Source organism: Spermophilus citellus (genome assembly GCF_964194105.1).
Source record: "Spermophilus citellus genome assembly, chromosome: 9".
Classification (NCBI taxonomy): Eukaryota; Metazoa; Chordata; class Mammalia; order Rodentia; family Sciuridae; genus Spermophilus; species Spermophilus citellus.
This window is the reverse complement of record NC_138191.1, coordinates 2,691,643-2,704,148: the sequence shown is the minus strand read 5'-3', so window position 1 is coordinate 2,704,148 and position 12,506 is coordinate 2,691,643. Positions and strand designations below refer to the sequence as shown.

At 45.4% G+C, this 12,506-nt stretch overlaps 1 protein-coding gene across 1 annotated transcript; it reads left to right on the top strand.

The window, feature by feature from the left end:
* The first annotated feature begins 56 nt into the window (after window positions 1-56).
* MINDY1 (MINDY lysine 48 deubiquitinase 1) lies at window positions 57-12,422 on the top strand. Its single transcript, XM_081307024.1, has 11 exons — window positions 57-961; window positions 3,505-3,649; window positions 3,778-4,319; window positions 4,623-4,680; window positions 5,427-5,491; window positions 5,830-5,988; window positions 8,613-8,715; window positions 9,839-9,981; window positions 11,040-11,231; window positions 11,534-11,686; window positions 11,937-12,422. The coding sequence occupies exons 3-11, from the start codon at window positions 3,867-3,869 to the stop codon at window positions 12,015-12,017; spliced, it is 1,407 nt and encodes a 468-aa protein (XP_081163150.1). The 5' UTR covers window positions 57-961; window positions 3,505-3,649; window positions 3,778-3,866; the 3' UTR covers window positions 12,018-12,422.
* The last annotated feature ends 84 nt before the right edge of the window (window positions 12,423-12,506 follow it).

Here is a 12,506-nt window from a genome sequence, read left to right as displayed (position 1 = left end):
GGGTCTCCTGCTGTGCTCTCCACCCAGGACCTGCTGCCTCTGTGCACTACTAGGTGCACAGCCCAACCAGTGTCATTTCTAAACTAAGAAAGGAAGGAAGGAAGGGAGGAAGGAAGGAAGAAAAAAAGAAGGAAGTTTAAAAAAAGATACAGGGAAGACCTAGAAAGGAGCCCTCTAAAGGCTCCCAGAGAGACAGGAGCAGATTTTTTTTTCCTTTTTTACATTAAATGAGTTAACATGCAAATATCATGCTCTTTGGCTCCGCTTCTGTGGATCCAGAGCAAAGGGAGAAAGCCCAGATCCCACAAGCTGCTGCTGTCCAGCTCTGCTCCTCCCTGCTCAGCTAGGGCACTTGCTCTTCCCTGTTCTCACCAGAGAGGCACAAGCGCTCTGTCCCTTCCAGCGGCAGGCGAAGGGAAGAGAAAGGGTCTGTTGTTTTTCTCTCCTTGTTTCTCTCTCCCTCTCTGCTGATTACCAAGCTGCTGACCGGATCAGAAAGCTCTAATGGAAATCCTCCAGTGCTGGGCAAACCCCTCCTCTTCCAGAGAGCTTGTCTTTGACTAATTTTTCTTTCTCCCAATGGGAAAAAGAGAGAGAGAGAAAGAGGAAAAAAGAAAACCCACAAACTTCCTTTGAAAACCAGTTTGTAGTTAGGGCCTGGAGTGCGCACGCGGAGACTCAGCCTCTCAAGAATCCTGAAGCCACTCTGAGCCACCATCGGGAGCACCTGGGCTGTGCCCCTGCTTGTCCTCACCCTACTGCGGTGCCCCAGTCCTGGGCGTGAGTCCGGAAGTAGCCACAACCCAGCCTGGACGGCCAGCCACGCTTGTAAAGCTGTGTCAACCTGTATAAGCTGTGGACAGCCGGCCTGGTGGTGCCCCTCGCTGATCCCACCTCCCCCATCAGACTGCCAGAGCTGAACCCTCCTGCTCCGTCCTGGAACTGCACCCACTTCTTTAAGGTAAAACTTTGTCTTAACCATCTTCTCCACCTCCTCTCCAGCCCGAAGCTCTCCTTTCCCTCTTCGGCTGGGGGACTTGACACCTGTCTGTCCTCCCATCTGTGGTCTCGGTAAGTCTGGATTGCTTAGAGGAGCTAAGGCAGGAGGAACTTGTAAATAGACGCTCCTGGGTCCTTTTATCTCCTGCTTCTAGCCAAACCCTCCCCCCTCCTTGGAAGCAAGTAGACAGCACACTGTGGCAAGGTTTGATGATGAAGGGAAAATAGAAACCATTGATTGCATGAGGATTTGGGTCAGGAGGAGATTGGTGTGGGACAATAAGGTACTTGAGGGGAGAAGAAAGATCCTGATGTGTGTGTGTTGGGGGTGTCTTCTTAAAGCTACCTACCTATTTTGTTTCTTGCACTCTGACACTGACTAGGGAGGGGCCAGAGTTGTCTAACTCCCCCACCCACCACCATAGGTTAATTCAGCTGCAGGAAAAGTGTAGGGCTGAAAAGAGGACAAACAAAAATGGGTGAAATCCTGATTTGCTTGGGTTCCTCCCCCTCATCCTTTCCTACTCAGAAATACTCCAAGCTCTTGCTACCAGGAGTGTACCTTGAGAGGGTGGAAACCCTGCATTACATTTCCTGCCCTGCCTCTTAGGACTTAGCCCACTTAACTCTGCCTAGTTTCCCTAGAGTCCCCATTCCCTGTGGTGTTGAGCTCCTGGTTTCCTCTGGTTCATTCCTCTGGCCAGCCAGCTTCCCAGCCCCCACATAATTATTGATTATTTCTAGCACTGGGCAGAAAATGAGTCCTGTTTTCTTCAAGCTTTTTTAACTTTCCCTGACTCTGACATCTGCTTCAAGACTCACCTTAAGTGCCATGTGGGAGGGGAGGAATAAAGGAGAGAGGGAAAAAAAATGTGTAAAGCCTTTACAGGCAATATTTGCTATTCTGATTCTAAATTAATAACATGTAAATGAATTGCAACTGACATGAATTATATTTGAATCAGGAGGATGATTGAATGACTAGGCTTATTTTTATTTTATTTTTTTAAATTTTTATTTATTTTTGCATTACAATTCTTAATATACCATAATTTATCATATCTCTGATTATATATAAGTATGTTGACACCAAATTCACATCTTTTTTTTTTTAAAGAGAGAGAGAGAGAGAGAGAGAGAGAGAGGATTTTCAATATTTTATTTCTAGTTCTCGGCAGACACAACATCTTTGTTGGTATGTGGTGCTGAGGATCGAACCCGGGCCGCACGCATGCCAGGCGAGCGCGCTACCACTTGAGCCACATCCCCAGCCCCAAATTCACATCTTCATACTAGGCCTATTTTTATTTCAGTTAATTTAACGTTCCTCATCCTCATTGGCCAGGCCTTCCTCCTAGCCCCAAATTCCTGCACCTTTACAAGAAAAAAAGTATAACCCCAGGAGAGGAGGGAACTGGAGAAAAGGCAAAGGCAAGATCTTTAACCTGTTTAATTTCTACTTTTTTTTTTTCCCCTGACTAAAGAGTAGGGAGGGGAGTAAGGAGATTGAAGGGGGATGGTTTCTAGAAGCCAGGGTTTGTGGCTTTTTACCCTTTGTTACCCAGTGTTGATTAAACGTCTATCTATGCCTGACTTGATGCTTAGTGCTGATAGAGAACAAGTTAAACAGGCCTAATCTTCACATCAAAAAGCACAGAGATGGAAACAGACATAAAGAACATACACCAGTAGGTAACAGTGTAGGGAGTATTTTTTAAGTCAATCAATAATCAGCATTTCTCTTTTCCATATAAATAGTGGGCAAGAGAGTATCTCTGGGGTCAGGCAGATTGGGAGAAAAAAGAACTACTGGGAAGTTGTTAACTCCAACTGTCCAGAGAAGCTACTGGAAGAATTTGCAGTGGGGCAGTCCTTTTTCTGCCCCCAATTTGAAGTTACTTATCCAAGGCACTCTCTAATTCAAGTCCCTATAACCTACATTTCCCCTCTGCAGCCTACAGGAAGCTCCTCCCAAGACATTTTTGCTGTGGTTTGGGCTTGTGTAAGGTTTGGTAGACTCCTTTGAGGAGAAAGACTTCCCTTCCTCACTAGCACATCACTTTTAGGAGCATGACACTGCATCTCCACTCCACCCCTGTCACTTTTCACCTTTGGGGTGACACAGGGAGACGGTACCCATGAGAATCCAAGCAGCCTGTGTGTGCTCAGGTTGTTTCATGGAGGGGTGGGATTTGGTGTAAGGGAGGAACTGCCCATGTCCTGGCTGTTGTGCAGGCTACTGATATGATGCCCTTTCCAAGGTTGGCGGAGGGTTGTCGTATTTAACCATTAGGATCCTTTGGTTTGTTTAGGATAGTTTTGGTTTTCCTTTTTTTTCCAGTCCTGGGTACTGAACCAAGGCTTCACACTTGCTAGGCCATGAGCTGCACCCCTAGCCGACAGAAACAGACACCTCTGAATTAAGATAGTTTAACATTTCTTTGTCCATCTATTTTCCTCCTTCTCTGCTACATCTCCCTTTTTCTTTATCATTATCTGTTTCAGGGAAGTTGGCTCCACTCAATGTGTTCAGTCCCTCCAGAACTATCACTCTCAAGCCTAGAAGCCCAAGGCACTGTTGGTTCCATCTGCTCACAAGTTAAAAGTGGAAAGATCTCAGTCTGAATCCTGTTTATGCAAGCTGAGAAAGGCATGTACTACTTGTAGCCAGGAGTGCCTGTGCAGATACACAGCCAGCCTTCCATACAGCATTCATTTTCTAAAACTTCTCTGGGTGGCTTTGCTTTCTGGCTCAACGATCTTCTTCTTACTGGACAGGTCTATGTTTTGCCTACCAAGACTGACATAGGCAAGCCCTTGAGGTTAGGAAACATCCTCAGCATCCCTCAGTTGACTCCCTTCCCATCATGGAGCACCCTCAGCCTGAACATCCGTCCTCGGGTAAGGCCAGGAATGCAGAAACAGACACCTCTGAAAACCAGGAGGTCCTATCAGGACCAGATGAGTACCCTCAGGACCAAGACACCAGAGATGCTGATGAGGAAGCTGCAAAACAAGAGCCAGGAGACCAAGCTTTGTTACCAATCCAGAGTGGGGAGAACCTTGAGTCCCCTCCTCCTGAAACTAACTCAAGTCAACCTGGGCCATCCTGTAGCATGTCACCTGAGGTAGAGACACTAGGAGCATGCTCCAGGCCCCAGGAGCTTCCCCAGTCTCCGAGGACCCGACAGACTGAGCCAGATTTCTACTGTGTAAAATGGATCCCCTGGAAGGGAGAACGGACACCCATCATCACCCAGAGCACTAATGGTCCTTGCCCTCTCCTTGCCATTATGAATATCCTCTTCCTTCAGTGGAAGGTAAGAGAAAGTCTGACATGAACTCAGAAATTATGGGGAACACTCTTCCCTGACCCACCTCCCTTTCATCCTGATTTTCTCAAAGCAATCTGAACTTTTCAGATTATTCTCTGTACTACTCCTGTCTCTCCTGTTCTCTAGCAAATAGGAAGACCTTGTAGTATTTCACGTTTATTCTGTTGCTCCATTTCAAACCTTTTCCTCCCAACCCTAAATACCACAGGGAACCTCTCTCCACTGTTGTAGTTTCTTCCTTTGTGCTCTGAAAGGGAGACACACACAGAATCACTCCTTCTACCCTAGGTGAAGCTATCTCCCCAGAAGGAAGTGATCACATCAGATGAGCTCATGACCCACCTTGGTGAGTAATTGGGCCTTAATGAGGAATTTCCTGAGGGGTTCCAGAGCTATCCCCTCAACCAGAAATTCAGACTACCAAGGGATCCTCATTCTGGGTTCTAACGTAGCAGGGAAGCTAAGGGTCATTGGGCTTCTCTGCAAGGCTGGAGGATAAAGCCAAGGTCAAGATGTCAGGAATCCTGAGCCAAGTGTGGTGGTACATTCCTGTAATCCCAGGCTGAGGGGGGGAGCTGAGGCAGGAGGATCACAAGTGTGAGGCAAGCCTCAGCAACTTAGTGAGATCCTGTTTCAAAAAAAAAAAAAAACAAAAAAACAAAAAAAAAACTTCTGGGGAGGTAGTTCCATGGTTAAGCTCCCTTGGGTTCAATCCCCGTATTAAAAAAAAAAAAAAAAGTCAGGAGTCCTGAGTTTTGACACCAATTCTGCTCTTAGCCTTTTTCTTTTCTTTTTTTCTTTTTTTCAGTTCTGGGGATCAACCCAGGGGTTGAGCATGCTAGGCAAGTGCTCTACCAGTGAACTATTCCCCCAGTTTCTGCCCTTAGGTTTTGAATGTGAACTTGAGTAGGTCCTTCCCAGTTACAAGCCTGTTTCTTCCTCTGAGAAATGAAAGGTCTGAATTAGACTCTAAGGACCTTTCCAGTTCTAAAAATATGTGGTTCTGTGACATTATCCCCATTCTCCAGGAAAGAGGAAGCTGAGCCTTAGGACAAGTGGTGGGGCAGGTTGATAAAGTATCCTGTCTTATAGGAAACTGCCTCTTGTCCATCCAACCTCAGGGAAAATCAGAGGGACTTCAGCTTAATTTTCAGCAGGTAAGGCAAGAAGTCCGGAGACTTAGGGGTTTTGTGGTTTGGAAGGGGACACTGGAACTATCGAGAGAAGCTGTTTGCTGCATCTTAAGAGGGCTCCTTGAACTTCTGCAGGTATAAGAGAGGATGTTATATCTTTATCCTGGAAAAGATTTCGTTTATATAAGATAAAGAAGGATTGAATCAGGGGAGGAATAGAATGGCTTGTAAGAATGTTAGGGAAGAAAAGCAACAAGCTTTGTTTTTGTTTTTTGTTTGTTTGTTTGTTTTTGTTTTTTTCCTGGACGTGGGAGTGGGAAAGGAGGCTAGGCTGTTCATCATTTTTTTTTTTCAATCCCCAGAATGTGGACGATGCAATGACAGTGCTGCCAAAGCTGGCCACCGGTCTTGATGTCAATGTGCGATTCACAGGAGTCTCTGACTTTGAGTATACACCTGAATGCAGTGTCTTTGACCTACTAGGCATACCTCTGTACCATGGCTGGCTTGTTGATCCACAGGTGATGGTGGAAGCCCCCCTGAGTCCTTTACCTCCCTGGAGCTGACCTGAGTGAGGCAAAATGTTGTGGGTTGGGTGCCCGGGATAGGAGTTAGATTGGCTTAGGAGGGGAGTAGAATTTGGAGACTGAATTTCTTGAATTTTAGCCTTTTTTTTTTCTGGTAGAGGTAGCATTCTAGTACAAGCAAACCATATGCAAATATGCAAATAGGATCAGTTCTTTTTTTAACATATATGTATTTTTTAAAATTTATTTATTTTTTAGCTTTAGGTGGACACAATATCTTTATTTTATTTTTATGTGGTGCTGAGGATCGAACCCAGTGCCTCACAAATGCCAGGCAAGCGCGCTACTATTTGAGCCATATCCCCAGCCCCTATATGTATTTTTTTTAAGTTGTCAATGGACCTTTATTTTATTTATTTATTTATCTATCTATCCAATTATTTATTTATATGTGATGCTAAGAATCAAACTCAGTGTGTCACACCAGGCAAGTGCTCTACCACTGAGCACAAACCCAGCCCAGAAACATTTTATTTCAATTTTATATATATATATTGTATTTAGACACAATACCTTTATTTTATTTATTTATTTATTTATTTATTTATTTTTATGTGGTGCTGAGGATCGAACCCAGGGCCGCACACCTGAAGGCGAGTGCTCTACCACTGAGCCACATCCCCAGCCCCATAGAATCAGTTCTTTATTTTTTTTTTAAAGAGAGAGTGAGAGAGAGAGAGAGAATTTTTTTTAATATTTATTTTTTAGTTTTCGGCGGACACAACATCTTTGTTTGTATGTAGTGCTGAGGATCAAACCCAGGCCGCACACATGCCAGGCCAGCGCGCTACCGCTTAAGCCACATCCCCAGCCCTAGAATCAGTTCTTTAGACATCAAAAATTGAGGAACTGGGCTGCGGTTGTGGCTCAGTGGTCGAGCACTTGCCTACCATGTGTGAGGCACTGGGTTTGATTCTCTGCACCACATAAAAATAAATAAAATAAAGGTCCATTGACTACTAAAAATATATATATATATATTAAAAAGAAAAAAAATGTTCAGGAACTGCTGCTCTAAGTGCAGTAGCACACACCTGTAATCCCAGTGACTTGGGAGCCTGAGGCAAGAGGATCTCAAGTTCAGACCCAGCCTCAGCAACTTAGCCAGGCCCTAAGGACTGAGTGAGACCCTGTTTCAAAAGAAAACAATGTTAGGAGGATGTGGTGGGAAAGGTACATTCATTCATTGCTGGTGGGACTGCAAATTGGTGCAAACCACTGTGGAAGGCAGTATGGAGATTCCTCAGAAAACTTGGAATGGAATCACCATTTGCCTAAGTTATCCCACTCCTTGGAATATATCCAAAGGACTTAAAATCAGCATACTGTTGCAACATGGCCACATCAATGTTTATAGCAGCTCAATTCATGATAGCTAAGCTATGAAACCAAACTATGTGCCTTTCAACAGATGAATGGATAAAGAAAATGTGGTATATATACACAATGGAGTATTACTCAACCATAAAGAAAAATGAAATTATGGCATTTCATAAATGGATGGAACTAGAGACTATCATGCTAAGTGAAAGAAGCCAGTCCCAAAAAACAAAGGCCTAATGTTCTCTCTGATGTGCAATAAGGGGGAGGGGAGAGAAGAATAGAAGTACTTTGGATTAGACAAAGGGGAATGAAGGGAAGGGAGAGGGGATGGGAATAGGAAAGACAGTAGAATGAATCGGACATTCCTTTCCTATGTTCATATGTGAATAGACGACCAGTGTACCTCCACATCATGTAAGACCACAAGAACAGGAAGTTATACTCCATGTATGTATAATATGTCAAAATACATTCTACTGTCATGTATAACTAAAAATAACAAATAAAAACTTTTGAAAGAAATATTTTTTTGGGCTGGGGATGTGGCTCAAGCGGAAGTGCGCTTGCCTGGCATGCGTGCGGCCCGGGTTCGATCCTCAGCACCACATACAAAGATGTTGTGTCCGCCAAAAACTAAAAAATAAAATTAAAAAAAATTTAAAAAAAAAAAAAAAGAAATATTTTTTTAAGAAATGGCTCAGGGGCTGGGGATGTGGCTCAAGCGGTAGCGCGCTCGCCTGGCATGCGTGCGACCCGGGTTCGATCCTCAGCACCACATACCAACAAAGATGTTGTGTCGGCCGAGAACTAAAAATAAATATTAAAAATTCTCATTCTCTCTCTCTCTCTCTCCCTCTCTCTCTCTCTCTCTCTCTCTCTCTCTCTCCCCTCTCTCGCTCTCTCTTTAAAAAAAAAAAAAAAAAGAAAGAAATGGCTCAGTGGTGGGCTGGGGTTATAGCTCAGTGGTAGAGCACTTGCCTAGCATGTGTGGGGCACTGGGTTCAATCCTCAGCACCACATACAAATAAATAAATAAAAATAAAGGTATTGTGTCCACCTACAACTAAAAAAATATTTTAAAAAAATGACTCAATTGTTAAAAGACCCTGGGTTCAATCTTGGTCCCCAAACAGAACACTTTGATCATAAGGTCATAATCTTTGTGGGCTTCCTTTCTTTCCTTAAATAAACTCAACATTCTTTCTCACTCCCCACCCCACTCCCTGAATGTGCAGAGTCCCGAGGCCGTGAGCGCAGTTGGGAAACTGAGTTACAACCAGCTAGTAGAGAAGATCATCACCTGCAAACACTCCAGTGACCCCAACCTCGTGACAGAAGGTGACATGCCTCCTCCCTCATGGATCTTATGCGAAGGGTAGAATAGCTGCTTAGGTTCATGGTTTATTGTCTCCTGCCATTCTCCCACTAGAGTGTAAGCTCCCTAAGAGAAAGTTTGGGGAATTTGTCTGTTTAATGCAGGGATACATCTTCCCTCTCCACGGCCTCCTGGGCTTAGTGTAGTGCCTCACATGAGGTAGCTGCTCAATATCATTTTCCTTTCTTTCTTTTTTTTTTATTTTTTTAAGGCACTGGGGACTGAACCCAGGGCACTCTACCACTGAGGTTCACCCCCAGCCTTACTTATTTATTTATTTGTATCACTGGGGATTGAACCCAGGAGTGCTCTACTACTGGTACTACTGGGCTATATCTTGAGCCCTTTTTATTTTTTATTTTGAGGGTCTCAACAATAAATTGCTGAGGGCCTTATCAAGCTGCTGAGGCTGGCTTCAAACTTAGAATACTCTTGCCTCGACCTCCTGAGTCACTGGGATTACTACAGGCGTGTGCCACTACACCTAGCCCTTTTTTTGTTGTTGTTTTTAGTCAGCTGATTTTCTTTCTTTCTTTCTTTCTTCTTTTTTTTAATCTGGATTCGTAGCTTCTGTGTAGATATCACATCTGACAATGGTGGTACCTTCTTGTCTGCCTAATCCCTATAAATATTTGAGACAACACACCTTGGGGTTTTTTTGTTTTTGTTTTACATCAGGGATTGAATCCGGGGTTGCTGAGCCATATCTTCAGCCTTTGTTATATTTTACTTTGAGACAGGGTCTCGCTGAATTGCTGAGGCTATCCTCAAACTTGTGATCCTCCTGCTTTAGCCTCCTAAGTAGCTGGGATTATAGGCATTACCACCACCCCTGACAAGGGATTTTAGAAAGTCAGATTCAGAAGGACTTTTGACAGGTACACTTTGGATGATCCTTCCTATCTTGGACTTCATTTTATTTCATTTATTATTTGATGGTGCAGGGGGTTGAACCCACAGCCTCCTACACACTAGGCAAGTGCTTTACCAGAGAGCTGAGCTATATGCCCGGTCTTTTTTTTTTTTCCTTTTAATCATGGACTTTGGATGTAAGCCAAATTTCTCCCATCTTATGCCTTCTGGTAGGCTTGATCGCAGAGCAGTTCCTGGAGACCACTGCAGCACAGCTGACCTACCATGGCCTGTGTGAACTTACAGCGGCTGCCAAGGAGGGTGAACTTAGTGTCTTTTTCCGCAACAACCACTTTAGCACTATGACTAAGCACAAGGTGATAAGGGTTTGGAGGTGTTGGGGGGTTGGGGTGCTGTGGTTTCCCCATGCCTTTTTCTTCTGGGTCTGTTTCTTCTGGGTCAGTCAGGATAAGGTGAGTTAAGCTGCAGTAACAAATATCACTGAAATCCTTGTGGTTTACCACAAACAAATGTTTTTTTCTCACTCATACTATGTGTATGTCTAATGAAGATTGGCTACATTCTGACCCATTCCATCTTCACTCTAGGACCAGGCTGACCAAAAAGCCTTAATCTGGAATATATGCAGGGAAAGAGAGAGGAACACTGTTGTACACTCACTGTTAGTGCTTCTGCCCGGAAATGGTCATTTCTGCTCATATCTCAGAGGCCAGACAAAGCCATAAAGGATAAGTCCACCATCAGTGGAACAGGAAGCTACAATCCTCTCCCTGAAAGGGGCAGTGGAAATTTTTAACACCACCACAGTCTTTGAGAGTTAAAAATTGCCGAAGCTCTCTAAGAGTTCAGTAGAAGAGAAGTCTCTGGTTCCCAAAGAATTTATTCCCACCACCATCAAAAGACACCAGAGGACCTTAAGAAATAGGGTGAAAAGCATGGTCTTGGGTTGCATCCCAACAAATGTTTTTTTTCTCAATCATACTGTGTGTATGTCTAATAAAGATTGGCTACAGGGCTGGGGATGTGGCTCAACTGGTAGCGCGCTCGCCTGGAGTGCGTGCGCCCCGGTTCGATCCTCAGCACCACATACCAACAAAGATGTTGTGTCCGCCGAGAACTAAAAAATAAATATTAAAAATAAAATTTAAAAAAAAAAAAAAAAAAAAAAAAAGATTGGCTACATTCTACACTTGATCAAAATAACCACCATACTTACACCCAACTCCACATGGACATACACTCAGACGTCCCTTCCCTCTCCATACTGTGGGTGCGTGTATTCCGTAGGCTAACACTGTGGAGTTCCAGCCAGCACATCACTTAATTCAAGTGGTCTGTGCATCTCAGGTAATGTTGGGAAGTAAATTGCCTCTGTGTCACTTATCCCACCAGTTGGCTGTCCTTTTCTTTGCAGAGTCATTTGTACCTACTGGTCACTGACCAGGGTTTTCTCCAGGAGGAGCAAGTGGTATGGGAGAGCCTGCACAACGTGGACGGAGACAGTTGCTTCTGTGACTCTGACTTCCACCTGAGTCATTCCCTCGGCCAGGGCCCTGAAGCACAAGGTGGGGGTAGCTCCCCGGAGAAGCAGCTGCAGGTAGACCAGGTGTGTGGGCCTTTGGGGAAGGTGCCCAGAGCTCCTCTGCCTCACAGAGTTTTTTGCTGTAAGAGAGCCACGTGTGATTTATTGTGTCAAGGCCACATCCCTAACACCCCTGCGCCTTCACTCTGCTGCCTTCAGATCATCTCCTTGTTTGCATTTTCTGGCACCAGGGATAGAGCTGGCTGTGTGTTTTCCCCTGGAGGGAGAGACGCTGGAGAATTTGAAGGAAAGCCTGGTTTGGAAACCTTGCCTGAGTCTCCTTCCCTGCCAGCCTTTGCCCACCTGGGAACTCTCGTTCTCTCTAGGATTACCTGATGGCCTTGTCCTTGCAACAGCAGCAGCAGCCACAGGGAACGCTGGGCCTTAGTGACCTGGAGCTGGCCCAGCAACTTCAGCAAGAGGAGTATCAACAGCAGCAACCAGTCCAGCCTGCGCAGATGCGGGCCCTGTCACCCCAGGTAAGCCTCTGTCACCTTCCCTTAGCGGGGCCAGACCACCCGCTGTGCCTTGTCCAGGTCACTTGTTGTTTCTGCACTGGTCTCTTCAAGGTGTCCCTTGGGACCCTTCTCCTGCTGGACCCTCTTCCTGGAACCCCTTCCTGTTTTTCTCTCCCTATAGTCCCTCCTGATCCCGACCCCCTAACCCCTTGAATCTCAGTCCTTTACTCTTCCAAAGTTGTTGGATGACCAAATGTTAAATCCCGCACAGGGGAGAGGAGCCACGTCAGGACGCCCAGCTGGGGAGCGCCGACAGAGGCCGAAGCAGGAGTCGGACTGTACTCTGCTGTAGCTCTGCCGCTGCTCTTCTGAGCTGCCCAGTTTCTCAGAAGCTGTGGTTAGGTTGCTGCTCCCCCATCTCAACCGCTGAGATACATGGGGTAGCTTATTTATGGACTGTTGGGGGTCAGACCAGGCAGTGGTAGATACCAAGGTTAAACTCAGTAATGTCCTTGCCCTCGTGTGCTGCTGCCTTCTCTTCCTCCCAGGGCAACACTGGGATGGGCCGCGTGCAGATGTCTGATTCCTAACTCCCTTTCCCGGAATAATCACATGAACACACAGACTCAGGCTACGGGGTGAGGGCCTATCTGGGCTGCACCTCTCTCCCTCCTCCCTACCCAGCAGGCCTGTCTCCTTTTGCTTCAGGGTTTGATTTGGGTTTCCATATCTGTTATTTGTAATGCCTTCCTAGGGGTTTGGAAATAAAATTCTTTCCTGAGATGTTGTTTGGCTTCCCCTGCAGCCATGGGGTTAAGTATTTGACCCAATTGAGGAATGC